Genomic DNA, 16,436 nt, shown 5'->3' on the forward strand with positions numbered 1-16,436 from the left:
TTTGTGAATGTTCGCCGCTTCCGCGCGCTGGTGCGTAACTTGCGTTCACGAAGAGCAACGTCGCTGCAACGTCGAGTCGTTAAAGTTGGCGAGACGCCCGAAGTGGTCAATACGATCGTTCGCGTCTTCAAAGCGCCGCCATGAAATGAATGTGGCGTCCGGCATTGACGATGCCCTCCCCTTCAGTGCTAACCATGGAAGGTGAGGGATACATTGTCGTCGCACGCTCAGCTAGCAGACCGTGCCGTAGCGTGAGTCCCTGAAGGCGACGGCTGATACGCACGTGTAGAGGCGCAGTTTCTGCCAACTACTCGCCAGACTTGTGTCCAGGGTACGCTCCGGCAATCTACGTACCCAGCACCTCCATCAGAAAAAACTCAAGAAGGGAACAATCGAGGCCTTCGCAAAACGGTGTGCTTTTAGTTTTGGTTGACACTTTGAAAGCGCGCGTACCACTGCGCACTTCGTCATTATCGTTCATGTGGCTGGCGGCCACACGTGTCTGACTATCTTGCGCCAGTTTTTCAGTTCCGAACTAGCTGCTACAGCTTTGTCTAGACCGCAATTTCTAAAATTATGAACAAATCACTGTTCATCAGGAAAACATTCTGTTGCCGCGAAGGCTATGCGACAATCACCAAGAAGATAAAATTTTTTTAACACAGTGTACATCACGCAAAATAACATACACATGCACAGACATAAATAAAAGCTTACTTGTCCTTATGCGTAGCAACGTTTTTTTTTCGCTTAGCATAACCAGCTTACCATTTAGCACGCGTTCTCCTGGCACCAGTTTTCGTTTGTTATTGTCAGGCTGTGTGCGCCTGAATGTTTGCATGCCTCTTGGAAGACTTTCTGAAATGTGTCAAACAGTGACGCCCAGAGCGAACAAAAGTCACTTCTGGATTTGCGCGCGGCTGGCGGGAAGCTAGATTATATGTACACGAGCGCCTCACCCGTCAGACTGTTTCGCCACCCCACTGACCGGTCCTTCATGTTTTCATCTGCATTTATTAAACTGGCAACAACAGCATCTAGGAACTGACGCGGTAATTACTCCCGAGTACACAGTGGGCATTGTTGGAACCTTGAACACCGGCTGGCTATCATTACGGCAGAAATGAATTTGGGCCACTACCGCTACTCGCAATGCTGCGGTAAAACTTCCTACGTGGTGTATTTCTAGCTTAAAGAGAACAAATATGAAGTAATACTATTGCTGCTTCTACGACCTCGGCCATATAAACCCAGTGCCCTCTATTGTTGCGACTGCTTCTGAGCTGGCCACATGCGCCGATCCTGTCCGTTTACAGCGCCAGATGAAGCTGTACTAGCTGGAACATTGTCTTAACGATGTGTACTCTGCAAGACCGACGAGCGTGAGATCACATCCCCAACCTGTCGCACAAAGCAAATGGCCACTCAGAAGGTGCATCACGGGATTCATAAGGAATGGCCTCAGCATGCTGCCACCCAACCAGTGCCGACGTCTAACAGGTTTGCGACGCTCCAATGGGATGACGACGACAGGCCAGAGCTTTCCAAGCCCGGCCCGCCTGCACCCCATTCCCAACAGATTTACACTGACAAAGTTCGCAAAGACCGCCGTCACCCGCTGGTTACACAGAAGCAGAGCGTACCGCAACATCCGCGTAATGATATGGCAGCACTCCACAAACAAATTGCCCGCCTTTTAGTGGAGGTTTCCAAGCTCCGACAGCACCGTGGAATACTTGCGCGTCGCCGAGGTGCAGTGGAATCTCACACCACTTCAACTATCGTTTCCGCTGCATCATCGTCACTGTCACGCCCTGCTGTATCGTTCGTAGAGTACCAGGTTTTCCGCTTCGTTGCCGGATACCTCTACAACATCCCTTTTGCAGTTCATGGTCAGCCAGTTATCCAACCTAAAACCTGTGATTTTACAACGCCTGGACTCGTAATCAAAATGGCGGGCACAGGTGTTTGTGCCGTGCTGCAGTGGAACTGCAGAGGTCTCTCCACGAAAGCGGGGGAGCATAAATCCCGTCTACGTATGAACAAGCTGCAGGTGTGGGCCCTGTTACTACAGGAGAGCACCGCCTTTCCTGCCATTCCGGGCTTCAGTGGATACGTGTCTCATTCGATGAGTGACCTTCGCGTGCACACAGCTGCCCTTCCAGGAAGGGCGGCAATGTATGTTGATAAGCGCTACCCTCAGGTCTGCCTTTCTCTTTAAAACTGGTGTGAATCATTTCAGGAGGTGGTGGCAGTCACTGTGAAGTTACCCAAGGCAACTGTTTTGGTAGTCATACTACGTTAGCCCAGCCGGTGGCTCTTCAATGATTAATCTGGGCTGGTTATTGAATGCCCGTCGACCATACCAAGCGTGTCCTATTTTTGTTGGAGGTGATTTCAACGTCCCTCACCTAGATTGGGGGCAACGCAGGCCATCCAGGCAATGAGATGGCCCATTCTATCGCTCGAGTAGCCTTCAACCGAGCCACGCCGTCCGATGACCTGGATAACGCCAGAGACCGATTGGTCGAATATTACGAGATCACCCTCCACTACCGCGAAATGCGGTTGAGATACCCTCCCCCAGATAAATCCTTAAGTAAACTCCAACAAAGTACCTGGCACCAGCTTCAGGCACAAAATTTTCTTTCTCCAGCTTTTCTCGCCCTGGTTCATCCAGGCCTATATCAACAGGAATGTACGCTCTGCGGTGCACCTAGAGCTAACTTCCATCACATTATGTTCTTATATCCTGAGTTCCAGCCACCCTCTGAGTGGCAACTCACCGACGTCGAGGGATGGGAGACCACGGTGTCTAGCTCCAACCCAGCCGACCAAATACGGCTGGTGGACTGGGCTCTGAGGGTCGCCGAGGGCCACAAACTCCCGGACACCCTACGCGCTCCTGAGCCCCCTAACAAGTAATGTTGTAAAAAGGCTCAAGCAATAAATGTTTACCACCGCCACCACCACCTACTTCAAGCCCCCAAAATAGGCGTGTGCAGGACGCCTTCGCGGATGCGTTCTTTGCAGTAATTAGCCATCCCGATTCAGCAACGCGGACTGTGCTTCAAGCTCGACGTACAACATACGCACGGATCTTACGTGGCGGTCGGGTCCCAGCACTCCCACCTGGCACCTGTAGCCCATCTGCTGGTGTAGTTACCACCACCCTATCATCATCGGCCTTCATCCGTCGCAGACCCACTGATCGCGCCGCAAGTGTACTGTGGTCAACTGGGCCACCTTTCACTCCGCTCTCCAAGATACCTCTGTGGAGTCGTCACCACTAATTGTTCAACGCATACAAAGCGAGCTCAATGAAGCTACAACCATTAGCAGGGTTGAGGTCGATAGACAAGCCCCAGGTATCGGCCTGCTCAACTTTTGGCCTCCTCCCAGACAAGCTCAACTGGCAGCATCACGAGACCCCACTTCTGCACAAGCATGTACAAAACTGAATTTCGTTACTTCTAAGGATCGAACATATGAACGCGACCTCTCGTGGTGGCACTGACATCCATGGTGTTAGCGGCTTTCACCCAAGACATCGAGTGCTACTCTGTGGCGAAAGTTTCGCGCCAGGGAACACAGTTGCCGCCGTCCGGACGCGGCGCCCACAGTCTACTTCGCTGCCGGCTTGGCACCGGATGATTCCGCCAGAGAAGCAGTCCGGAAGTTTTTCCCTCAGTACGACTTGTTGCCTCAGACAACAAATGGTGCCTCCTTGGCAGGCATTCCGGCACATATCCACAAGTTACCACCTACAGCAGACTCTGAGAGGATTGCAAGCTCTTTCTCCATGCCTGAGTTGCTTGCAGCGATAGATGCTACCAGTCACAACACAGCACCCGGTCCAGACTCTATTACTTATGAGGCTTACAAGAACCTGAGTTGCGCTGTGCTGCCTCAACTCTTCGACACCATGAACAAGGTATGGATAGATGGTGTTGTCCCTCCAGGCGGAAAATTGGGTATTGTGATCGCGATTCCGAAACCACGCAAGCCGCCGACCAACTTTCGCAACTTCCGACCCATTTCCCCAACGTCAACGTTGTGCAAGCTTGCTGAGAAAATGCTAGTCACACGAATGTCGTGGTTTCTACCAGGGTTTCTACCACCCTGCTAGAATTGGAGTCCGTTCATCGATACATAGGTACTAAAGATGGGCTGACTGTCTTGGCATCATCAGTTTTATCGTCAACTCGTAGCCACAGTATCCGTACTGTCCTCGCTGTGGACGTCGAAAAGGTGTATGATAACATAAGTCATGCTGCCATCTTGGCTTCAATTGACATGCTGCATTTCCCCCCTAGAGTTAGGAATTTTGCCAAATCTTTCCTTGAAGACCGGCATTGTGCAATTCGCCTCAGTTGTGACGCCATAGGATCATTTATCCCTCTTCACGGCGTACCCCAAGGATCGGTAGTGTCGCCCACATTATTCAATATTGCTTTCATCCCGCTTGCATGGCGCTTACACGATGTACCCGGCAAGAAGTTCTTGTTGTACGCTGATGTCATCACGGTTTGGAGCACTCATCATGACCTGCACACTCGAGCCGCTGCCCTTCAATGAGCTTTAGATATGACGTCGACTTACGCTTCATCAGTAGGCCTAAGACTTTCCGTCCGCAAATCTGCTTACGTGTTAGTCGCCAATCGCTGGAGCCGGCGTAAACACTCTGCAACACCCATTCGTCTTTATCTATACGGAACTCCACTTCAACAACGTGCAAATTTAAAACTCTGGGTCTGATGGTCTACGAGTCAGGAACCGGAATTGCTTGACTCTCCAGCGCTAAAAAGCAGGTGATTCAGACGTTGGGTCTTATTAGTCGCATTGCTCCTGAAACGGGCGGCACCCGCTCATATGTTGCGCGACAGTCGGTAAAGGCAATAGTGCAAGCACGCCTTGTTTATCAAGCCTAATTCCAGCATTTGACGAGGGTACAGTGGTATTGCCTTGAGGCTGTTAATCGTGGGGCAATGAGGGTCGTCACTTGCCTTCCCCGCATCACCCCGATCGTGGCTCTCCAAGAAAATGCACAGCTGAACAAACTAGATGAGCTGGTGCAGCAGAGGTGTGATGCTCGCAGGCTTAAAGCCAGCCTTTCACACGCAACGTGTGCTCTGAGGGCTTACGCTTTCCCGTACTCTCTGCAACACCCATTCGTCTTTTCTATACGGAACTCCGCTTCAACAACGTGCAAATTTGAAACTCTGCGTCTGACGGTCTGCGAGGCGGGAACCAACACAGCACTCGGTCTACCACTACTACCCCTACCTTCTACCACTGCGATCGCTAGTTCTTCCTCCATGGAGTTTTGTACAGCAGGGCAATAACCAGCCAACTGATATACGTCGCCTGACATACAGTCACGCGGCGGCGTCGCTTCGTGACCGAAATATAGCTCAAGACGCCCACCTGGCGCTTGGCTCCATCGTGATTTTCGTTGATGCAATAATTCAGGTCTGTGAAACGACCACTGGAATTTATTGACCTTGCGCATCTGCCCTTAAAAAGAAAACCCGGTTTCAAATCCAAGAGCCTCCTTACTCCTTTTGTGCTGAACTCCTTGCTGTTCGAGAAGCGTCGTGCTCTGTGGCAGCCTTTTCCATGGTAACCACGGCCCGCATCGTCATCCACACTGATGCCTTCAACGCGATGCGACTTCTGCGACGCATCTTGTCGCCTGCCCTGAAGTATCTCAACAGATCCATCTTCTGGCGGCGTGCATCCCGCAGGTAGTATCTCTCGAGTGGATCCCACGCGACCTTCTAAGCTTCCAAAGCAGTGCGGTTTCTGCGAACCGTCTAGCGACCTCTCAATCCTCACTGCCTCAGCTCTTTTACCTAGATGAAGCCACCCTCCTTTTAACAAGAAACCACCTCCGGCGTCGCAAACGTGCTCTCTTAACTCCGTGTGCGGTAAATCTGCCCCGCGGCCTTACCCGTGGAGAGGAGGTTGCGCTTCAGAGGATCCGGTTCAGGGTTTCCTTCAGTCCTGCCGTGACTCGGAAGTGGCCGCATGTTATATCCTCGCCCTGGGTGTGCACTCTGCGAGTGGCGAAATGCTGAAGCCGACATCCACTACCTGCAGTGGGTTTGCTCTGTACTGAAACCGATGAGGCTCCGGCACCTTGCAGCAACGGACCTTCGCCGCATAATCTGAGTGATTACACTGCTTGGACGCAGGGACCACATTATCGATCCCTCTTGGACTTCATTAGATCAGCAAATCCTTTTTCATTCCTTTAATCCTCCTTATTTACTGGCACCCATATCCCTGGTATGCTCTGAGGTATTTACCCTCGCATTAAAAAAAAGTCTATATTTGTTGTAGTCATATTTCCGTCGGAAACTCAAAATATTGCGATGGATAACTGCTAATGTCCTATATATTTCCTCCAAATTCAAATTTTCAGTCATGTGTAGTTGGTTCAGGACCGCGGAACCTACCTGCATAATTAAAGTCCGTATACATTGCTTTCTCGCACATTGATGAATGATTTGTCTCAATTTATTTCACCCGCTCGAATATAACTCCTGAGTGTCAAGTGATTTATTGATGTCATGTAGCACTAAACTCACGGGACTAAGCACCAACTCTCATCACGCGCCCAGAAACAGGCCAGAAGTGCATCTCCTTCGTTGCAAGGGTCTCGGGTGATACGCTGAGCCGTCCTGGCGACTCATGGGGTAGGTAGAATGACTGTGACCACACGGCTTAAGTCGGGTGAAATGGACAGTGTCGCGACCGGTGATGCTTAGGTGGTGTGATTGTTCCGCCAGGTACGTACCTGACAAGTGAGGTGTGCTCTACATGCGGTATCGACTTTCTTAGCACGCAAAAGGTTTGGATGTATGGCCAAGGCTGTGACGCGGGATACGCAGCCACACAAGGAAGTAAGCTGAAAAATGTAGCGTCTACAGGTAATTGTCATGTCACCGCTTCTGGCGACATTGAGCTGTAGCTATAAGGGAGCAGGACATCTGGCGATACTCTTTCAGGTATCTCGTCGCGTCAGGCACCGTTGTACGCATTAGGAAAGGTGTGGTAGGTGGGGACAAAGGGGTCGAGTGTGCTCCACTGCCGTTTCGCGTACACAAGGAAGAATGACGGAAGTTGGGTTGTGGTTTTTGTAGAGGTGTTATAGGTACACGCAACAAATACCATAAATATGTCTCTATGCGCGAGGTCAAAGGCGACATGAATGGTCAGCATGCCATCCAGGTGCGACTAAGGGCTTAACTGTGTGCAACCATTCGTTTGTGGGTGGCCAAGCATGCAGTGAACTACGTTGCTTGCAGCCAGAATGGCTTGAGTCACTTCTGACAAGAGCACATGACCTTATTTCCTGTGTAGCCTGCGTTGAGAATTCGCGAGACTAGCAGTTCCTGCCTGCCGAATTTCAACAACTAATCCCCTCGACTAGGGCACTGCCAACAACGTAAGGGCGAAATCAAACGACGATTCGGGGATAGGGATCCCTGGGTGGCGGGACCGCGTCGAACAGGTGGCGAGGAGTATGGATTTAGGAGCGCGTCGACGTCCTGTTCGAGCACGTCTGTATTTGTTGTAACGGCTGTATCAGTTGGGGGTGCACCTGCTGCACTCAAGAAAGGAAGGTCCCGCTGGGGGAGGACAGAACGTCAATATTAACTGTGGGTATTTTTGGTTATGGGGCTATTAAAAAGGCTGGCCGACTTAATGGTCTGCAATCCAGGATGAAGCATAGAATCGCTAATTATTCGACGAATGTGAGCGAACTATTCATGTGGCGTGATATTAAGTAGGCGGAGCCATGCCCAGTTAAAAATCAGCTCTCGTTTCGCGCACAGCAACAGATCAGAACGCCTCTTCTGTGTTCCAGCATGCATATATCCTAAATTTCCCAACCTCTGAACGGTGTGCACCAAAATCAATTACGCGGCAGCTACAGTTTTCATGGGACAGTGGCGTGAATTGTAGATTTGTAAAATCAAGCAAAGTCTAAAGCTTTGGATCACTTGTATGAGTGCTTTTTTTGGAAATGTTCTTACTGAACTGCACATTTTACTCGTTTATAGTACGTGAGAAATGCACAACGCATGCGTGAAGAACAGCGGGACCACAGGATATAGTCATCTTGCAATACCGTGATTAGTAGGCGCTTCGTACAACACTGCAGGGGCAGAAATGGAAACACACATTTTGAAAATGCTTGCTAAGCAATATATAACTTGTGCACTCCAGGGCACAGGATCAATGGGTCTTGACCTTCACGCGTATATATTGGTTGGCACAATTGCTTCTTCCAAGACAGCGCGTTTGATATAAGGCGTCTCGCCATAGAGGAAGCGCGCATTTATCAATGTTTAATTAGCACCCAATACACCAACCAGCAGTAGCGGCTGCTGTCGGGCTAGTTGGTACATGGCTTTTAGAAATGGTATCTAATGTCACTTACCTGTGTATTTTCGTGTTCGCATGCCTGAGCGTATATTGGGGGCGAGGAGTTAAGGAGTCGCAATCTGTCGGAAGTGCCTCCCTTGCGTAGTATGAGGGATCCCGCGGCGTGCTCCTTATAGATTTCGCCTAAGGCACTCAATAAGAACACCACGCGGTAGTTCTCCTGGACATTTATGGAGGTGCTCTCAAAACAAAGGAAGGTTTGACTATCGTTATAGTAATCTTGGGCAAACTGAAAGCACAGAATCGTTTACAGACGCTGTCTCTTTACCGAATACGTACACTGAACGCCACTGCGCGCGGTCGCCACGATAGAGTCACCAGAACCGGCTTGTTGCGTAAAAGGTAGGCAAACACTGGAGTAGGCTATGTGAAATATGTTCCTATAGTGGGTTGTCTGTACAACCATATGAGGCATAAGAGAGTGAAGCATCAATGCAGGCATCGCACGGGTTCGCAGCCTCCGACTGCGCTTCTGCATGCATGCCCTCGTACAATCTTTTGCTTTCACTGTGAGCGAGTTTTCGCACCCTGCCGTGAGCTTTAGGCCGCAGCATATGAGCATCTGACAGCACACCAGCAACCGCTGTTGCGTGGATGCTATCAGAACTGGGGCGCTATAAAGTAAAACTGTTCCATACTTTTCTATTCGTATTCTGCAATCATCCATCCGCGATGGATCGAAAACTTTTTCGGACCACCTCCATTTCACCTGTCTGTACGCGACGTCACGAAAACTGCGATAGCTTCCCTTCTGATGCAGCCTGCATACACGGATTATGCATGATTTGACTGAACAAAGGAAAAATAAGTATTTCTGATTCGACGTCTCTTCGCCATTAGCCTTCGGCTATTGGTCAAAAGGTTTTGGAGTGCGCCCACTTCATCCGCCTCTCACGTGAAGTCACAAAACCACAAAAACTCACCGCGTCAAAGTGACGTGTCAGCGATAAAGATGCATTAATATGCCGAACAAAACTGAATTTTCTTCTGAATAGCCGCAGACTGCCCGTTCCGAAAGCCGTAAAAGATGGCTGCCGCCGATCGGTGAAACACTGGCAACTCCCACTTGTCAGAGAGCATGGGTTTATTTGCGTATAACAAAGCTTTTTGCCTGCTGCTATAACGTAATCGAGCCCTTTATCCACGTATACGACCTCACTCTGTGAACTCTTCTTTGCTGGGGATCCAATTCAACGGCATTTATGATGGTCCGTTGTATGCCGACGCGATTGTCGACGAGCCACCGCAAGCTCAGTAAGAGAACGCGAACCAATCGCAGACGCCGGCACCACAGTTCTTCGTCCAGTTAATGATTTTTAATGCAGTGGCTTAGCCCTATCGAATCCCTCTCCAGTTGAGCGTGCTGCTCGCCTCTTGTGAGCCAATTAGATAAGACCAGCCGCTCAGTGTAGAGAATGTTATTAAGCAAACAAAAGTGACCTGCTATGAACGAGGAGAGCGTTTGATTGGTCTGTTCAGGCAACCCTGTGGGTGACCGCCCAATGCTTGCGTCGGCGGTTACGGAAATTTGACTTCAGGAGATTGGAATAAAAACACATTGAAATAGTTTTATGGTGTAGGGCCCCTGTTCAACAATAATTTCTTTATAGAGACGTGGACGCCTACGGCGAATGTGATGTGCCATCGCAATGATTCAATCTTTTCTGGCTTCTAAATTCTTGGACATTTCAATATTATTTCTCAAGTTGCATCACACTGTATGCTTACCGGTCTTTTCAGTGTGCTATTTCCCTCCACTTCTTTTTCGTAACCTAGTGGATTAATTCTTAACACAAACACGACCATATGCCAGGCCATATTTTATTGCGCTTCTTACCGCTTCCGTTCCGTTCCAGTGATCTTGTCAGTATCTAGCATCAAGAAGTTGATAGAACAAACCGTCCTAACATTAGCCGGGCAGCGGGCGCGGACGAGCGTCTCAGTGCGCGTTTTCTGCTACTGATCGAACGTCGCGCAGTCCCGGCGCCATAGCCGAAATATTCCTCGCGTCTCTGCTTGCTGCGTACACAAGTGTAGCGGATAGCCAAGTTGTAGCCGATGGCTGTCTGCCGGTTGTAAGTTTCGTCAACCAAGCTTCACGCAGCTCCTTGCCCTGCGACTACGTGTGAATAAGGCTGACACCGTGCTCCGTTGCATACGACCGGCACTGCGGCACCGAGCAGTAGCCTACCATGCCGCATGCCAACGAAGGCAGCCAGTTCATATTATAGTACTTTCAGATGTTGCGAAGCGGACACATAAGGCGGTAAAGCCTCACCACTTAATCAGAAACACAGCGCAAGTGGGACTAAACTTTCGTTTTCAGCTCGCTTCGGCGCTTCCGAAGCAGCCGACGCGGCCGCTGTGTCCGCGCGATCCGTCATGCCACGTAACGCCCATGGTGGCGCCAGGATTTCCAGTGGTGGAGCTCGCCCCCCATAAGTGAAGCATCGAGGAACACTAAAATCAGTTTCGAGCTTACGTTTCTCCGTATGTTTTATGGTGTTGTCCGTGTTTTATGTTTTTTTGCGACTAAAACAATTTCTAAAAACCGAACACTAGCATCATTGCGCCTCAGGTTACATTTCAACAGGCCAAACTCACCTTCCGCTTGCGTTACAAATGGCTGCTGTGCGCTCCCTTTACATCTATCTGCACACGAAAAGAACAGGCATCTAGACTTATCGAACTTTTCTAGTAGTACTGACAGCTTGCCTGCATAGATGTTTTTCGCTTTGGCGAAAACAATGCGCAAAGGCTTTGAAGCAACTGGACATGCAATACCGTTAATGTTGCATGGTGTAATCGTAGGTAACTGGATACTGACCGACCGACGATATGTGCCCTTGTGCTCCTGACTGTTGGCGCCTTCGATGTAGGTCCTCAATGTGTTTCCAAAGTAATCAGGAATGAAGTAGCTTTGCCCTTTAGTTTCCGCAGCCAGTTTTTCAAGCCTTTCTTCCGCAGTATCACCCATCGCCATAGTCACAACTTGGACCTTTGACGCTAACAGTTGCGGCCAGACGTCGTCTATGGAGGGGTGCTCATTCTCCATGCCATCGGTCAAAAGAACAATTATTGCGCCTTCTGGAGTCTCGCTGGAAGTATTCAGCACCTGCGCATAACAAACATTATGCAGATTTCACGCACTGTATGAATCGATGTAAGCGAAGTTTTCCGTGCGGATGCTTTGTTTGGTAATAATTAGCAGTGATGTTCAAGGCTAAAGCTTGATTTCTTCAACGCTTAGGCTAGCACGAGAATGCTGAGTTCATGTTAAAAGTTACCTTGCGTGTACCACTGCTGCTTGTCTGCCTAGTACACAGAAACACAGGGAGAGGCGGTGGCATGAGCCGTTGTTGTGCACCATATTTTATCACCTCTGAGAGGTTTGAGCGTTGTCATTTCCTCACATGGCATATCGCATTGTGGTTGGAGTAGTACACTTAAATAGAATGATAAGGCTGTACGTGCCAAACCACACTCGGAATATGAGGTACTCCGTAGTGGCTAACTCTGGTATATTTTTGACGCCATGACGTTCTTTAACGTGTTCCAAATCTAAGCGCACGAGCATTTCCTATTTCGCTCGTGATTGAGATCAAATTCACGACCTCTAGCAATGCCATAGCTGCAAAGCTAACGCGGCGGGCACAGAAGTGTTGATTTGACAGTCGACCGCTTCCGTAGTGTCTCCTGACCCTGCGGTGCACTTTAATTAATGCGGCTCTACTTCTGCACGCCATGCGTAAGTTGCCCGCTTGACGTATTTGCATGGCGCTTATTTTCCCCAATCTGTACCGTCATCGTCAGCAGCAGCAGAAGCCTGGCTACACCCACTGCAGGGCAAATGCTTCTCCCATACTTCAACTACCCCAGTCATGTGCCAATTGGGGCCATGTTGTCCCTGCAAACTTTTTAATCCTATCCACGCACCAAACTTTCTGCCGCCCCCTGCTACGCTTGCCTTTTCTTGGCATCCAGTCCTTAACAACTAATGACCATCGGTTATCGGTGAGGTCATCAACTCGCGTTTGCTCCCTCACCCAATCTGATCTTTTTTTTTTATCGCTTAACGTTACACCCATTATTCTTCTATCCATAGCTCGTTGAGTCTTTCTCAAATTAAGAACCCTTTTCGTAAGCATCCTGGTTTCTGCCCCACCCGCCGTGGTTGCTCAGTGGCTATGGTGTTAGGCTGCTGAGCACGAGGTCGCGGGATCGAATCCCGGCCACGGCGGCCGCATTTCGATGGGGGCGAAATGGGAAAACACCCGTGTACTTAGATTTAGGTGCACGATAAAGAACCCCAGGTGGTCGAAATTTCCGGAGTCCCCCACTACGGCGTGCATCATAATCAGAAAGTGGTTTTGGCACGTAAAACCCCATATATTATTATTATTGGTTTCTGCCCCGCATATGAGTACTGGCAAGACACAGCTGTTACATACTTTTCTTTTGAGGGATTATGGCAATCTGCTGTTCATGATCTGCGAATGCCTGCCAAATGAACCGCAGCCCATTTTTATTATTCTGATTATTTCAGTCTCATGCTCTGGATCCGCGGTCACTACCTGCCCTAAGTAAACGTATTCGCTTACCACTTCCAGTACCTCGCTACCTATCGTCAACTGCTGTTCTCTTCCGAGCTTTGTCTCTCAAGGTCAGTGAGCATGCATTGCAATTGGTCCCCTGAGTTACTAAGCAAGACAATATCATCAGCGAATCGCAAGCTACTGAGGTATTCTCCAATAACCCTTATCCGCAATTCTTCCCAATCCAGGCCCTCTGAATACCTCCTGTAAACACGCTCTGAATAGCATTGCAGGGATCGTACCTTCTTGTCTAACGCCCTTATTTACAGGGATTTTGTAGCTTTCTTTATGGAGAACTACAGTGGCTCTGGAGCCGCTACAGATATCTGTCAGTATTTTTAAAGACGGCTCGTCTACACCCTGATTCCGTAAAGTGTGCATGGCTGCTGAGGTTTCGACAGAATAAAATGCTTTCTACTAATCAATGTAAGCTATATATAATGTTTAAGCTATAGATAACATTCAGGGTACTTTACCATACCTTGAACTTAAGCGTACGCTGTTTCCCCGCGACCGCTGTCGTATAGTATAGCATGTATAGTATGTCATATGCTCCCTGAAGGCATCAAAGTCGCCCAATTTGAGGCACTTGTTATGTGATAAACGGCAAGAATGGCGGTTAATTGAGGGGCCCGATTTTTATTGGTAATATTATAAAGAGCCAATAAACACTCACACCAAGGACAACATAGGGGAAATTACTTGAACCTAATATATGTAATAAAGAAACGATAAATTATTGGAAATGAAGTGGGTGAACAAACAACAGCTCCCCTTTCTGGTATGCGAACTGCCTCTTACCCTCCTTCTCTGTACACTTCTATCTCCGTCCCCTCTGGCCTCACACTTTAGTAGAATGGGAAGCAGTGCAGTTTCTGGAATGCTTCTGAGCGAAGACACAGATAATTACAGCTGTCACGTGGCTAAATTGACGATGGCTAGGGAGCTTCAGAGGGTATTGTGCACATTCGACGCGGTAGGGTGAAGAAGAGTTTCTCCTGTCACATTGCCTCTCTGCCTCACTCAGGTCATCTATATACATGGTCTGAATCTTCTCCCCCCCCCCCGCCCCCCTGCAGCCCACAGCAGCAGCAGCAGAAGCAGTGCGAAAGTCGAAAGAAGAGGCAAAGAAAGCTTCGCTTTAATACAGAATCAATATTCTGGAGAAGTATTGCTACCATTAGGAATACCATTTTGTTTTGAATCGTTATTGACATTTTGCCCTTAGAGGAGCAGGTCTTGGTACTAGCCAGACTGCCAATACACATGAAAAAGTTTTACATTTGTCCAGCAAGATTTGGAGCGTTTGCCATGCAATGTTCTGCGCGTTGCATAAGCTTTGTAGCATGATATTGCCTTCTTTCTTAAAAAGAAAGTTTGCAGATGTTCGAAGACGTGCCATGGTTTGTTCATATACTTCCCTCTATGTAAGTGTTTGGTTATGACAGGAATGAACGTAATGGGCTGAGTACTTCAGCGTATCATTGCTTAGTTAACGCTTCACTCACTTCGTGAAAGGTGCATTACTTGAGTGCTGTAAGTCCAGAGAATCTGTTTAAAGCACTATATTCTTATACTACGCATGCTTGCTTTTGTCCACCTATGGATGAATTTATAAGTGCGAACAGAACATTTGATCTATCATAGCTTAGTTCAATATTTCTGTTCTAACTACATCTGCGTGTTGCTATTTTTATGGTTTTCTATTATAAAGATGGGTAACCACTGTATCATCTCTCTGTGCCGTACGCATTGTGGGGACGAGGGTCTAGTGGAGCTTCGTTGAAGCATTTCGATTCGTAGCATTCATATCGTTATGATAGCAGATAGCACAAGATGGCAGCTATTAGCTACCATCTTGTGCAAAGTAGCAAAGGACCCATTCTTTGTGATACCAATAGGCGAACCACGAAGAGATATTCGACAAGCCCGCCCTCTTTCGCCGTTCTTCATATGCCCTAGGGAGTAATAAGGTGTTACACCATGAGAAGAAACGCTTAAGCCTCCAGTAAAAGGGCAATAGCAAGCAGTATGGAGTGGCTTAACAGCGAACTAGTCAAGATGAAAAAAATAACTAAACTGGAACCAAAACGAAAGTATGCGGTAAGCCGGAGTAAAGGTCTGTAAATAGCTGCATCTCTCCCTTCATACTTCTCACGGATGCGTAAATAAATGTACCCGTGGTGATGGCGTATTGCTATGGCGTTGCCCTACTAAGCTCGAAGATGCGGGATAGAATCCCGGCGCCGCATATCGATGGGGGCGAAATGCCAAAACCTTCAGTGTACCGAACTTTGGGGCACGTTAAAGAAACCCCGGTGATAAACATTATTCCGCAGTCCGTCACTACGCTGCGCCTGATAATCACATCACGGTTTTGGCATTTAAGGTACCAGAAAGATCAATATATATAAGCACCGCATACTACATTAGCATAACCCTTACACTTTCCGCGCCAGGCTGACCGCCATATAATGCTACGCATATGTAGAATAGTTCCCATTCAGGGAGGTACCGCCTAACGTTTTCTCACTGTTTGCATGATTATAAACACACATCCTTAGTAAATTCTTGCTGCCGCTACAATTTATGTAAATGTGGGGTGCTGAAAGGCTCTTATGCGGCCAATTCGTGACATAAAGACATCTTCTCTTGCTACTTTGTCAAAGCTGGAAACCAATTTAACATGAAAGAAGAATACATGACGTGAGTACAAAATCACATAGGGAATAGAAAAAGAAAAGAAACTCCTAAAGTCTGAGATGAGGATCACAGCTGCTTCATATACACGGGGAAACTTCAATGTCCCACCGCTTGCCATTAATATTGTGAAGTAATACTTCTATACTTAGACAGCTGTCTATACTCTCACATTTTCTGTATAAGCGTACAAATTTTCCAGCGCAGGCGTTGTTCTTTCCTAACAGGAAATAATAAAAGATATATCTGACTTCTTAAATGAGGGTGCTTTAGGATGTGAGAGGGCAATTTAGCAAGTACTTACTGCGCGACTAAAAGGTTGCCGTTTTCAAAATTTATCCAAGACCTTTTTTCCCAAAGCAATTTTTTTCTTCAAGCTTCGTATGGACAACCATGGTCCGTACAACTCACCGCGAACTTTTGGTAAAAAAAGTCCAGCGTGTAAACAAATATATGTACGAAGGAACGACAATGATAACACAAACACCGATTATCGATGGCAATGTCAAATACAAGTAGCAACGCTCAAGGGAACGCACTACAAGGCCGTCAATCACGGACACGTGTGGTAAATCACGAGAGATAACTGCTCAGCACGACAGTGCCTTATTGCGCCAGATAAATGAATGCTAAATTTTGAACATGCTACCGCCATTCTAGCTTCGCGAAGCCTCGACCTTATGG

General features: G+C 48.2%; 1 protein-coding gene across 1 annotated transcript in view; it reads right to left on the reverse strand.

The window, feature by feature from the left end:
- LOC135907491 (calcium-activated chloride channel regulator 1-like) overlaps window positions 1-16,436 on the reverse strand; it is a 166,720-nt gene that overhangs the window by 60,584 nt on the left and 89,700 nt on the right. Inside the window, exon 7 of the mRNA XM_065439178.2 lies at window positions 11,285-11,572. Within this exon, the coding sequence (XP_065295250.2) occupies window positions 11,285-11,572 (288 nt within the window). The remainder of the gene's footprint in view (window positions 1-11,284; window positions 11,573-16,436) is intronic.

This window comes from Dermacentor albipictus, chromosome 6 (assembly GCF_038994185.2).
Source record: "Dermacentor albipictus isolate Rhodes 1998 colony chromosome 6, USDA_Dalb.pri_finalv2, whole genome shotgun sequence".
NCBI classification, from domain to species: Eukaryota; Metazoa; Arthropoda; class Arachnida; order Ixodida; family Ixodidae; genus Dermacentor; species Dermacentor albipictus.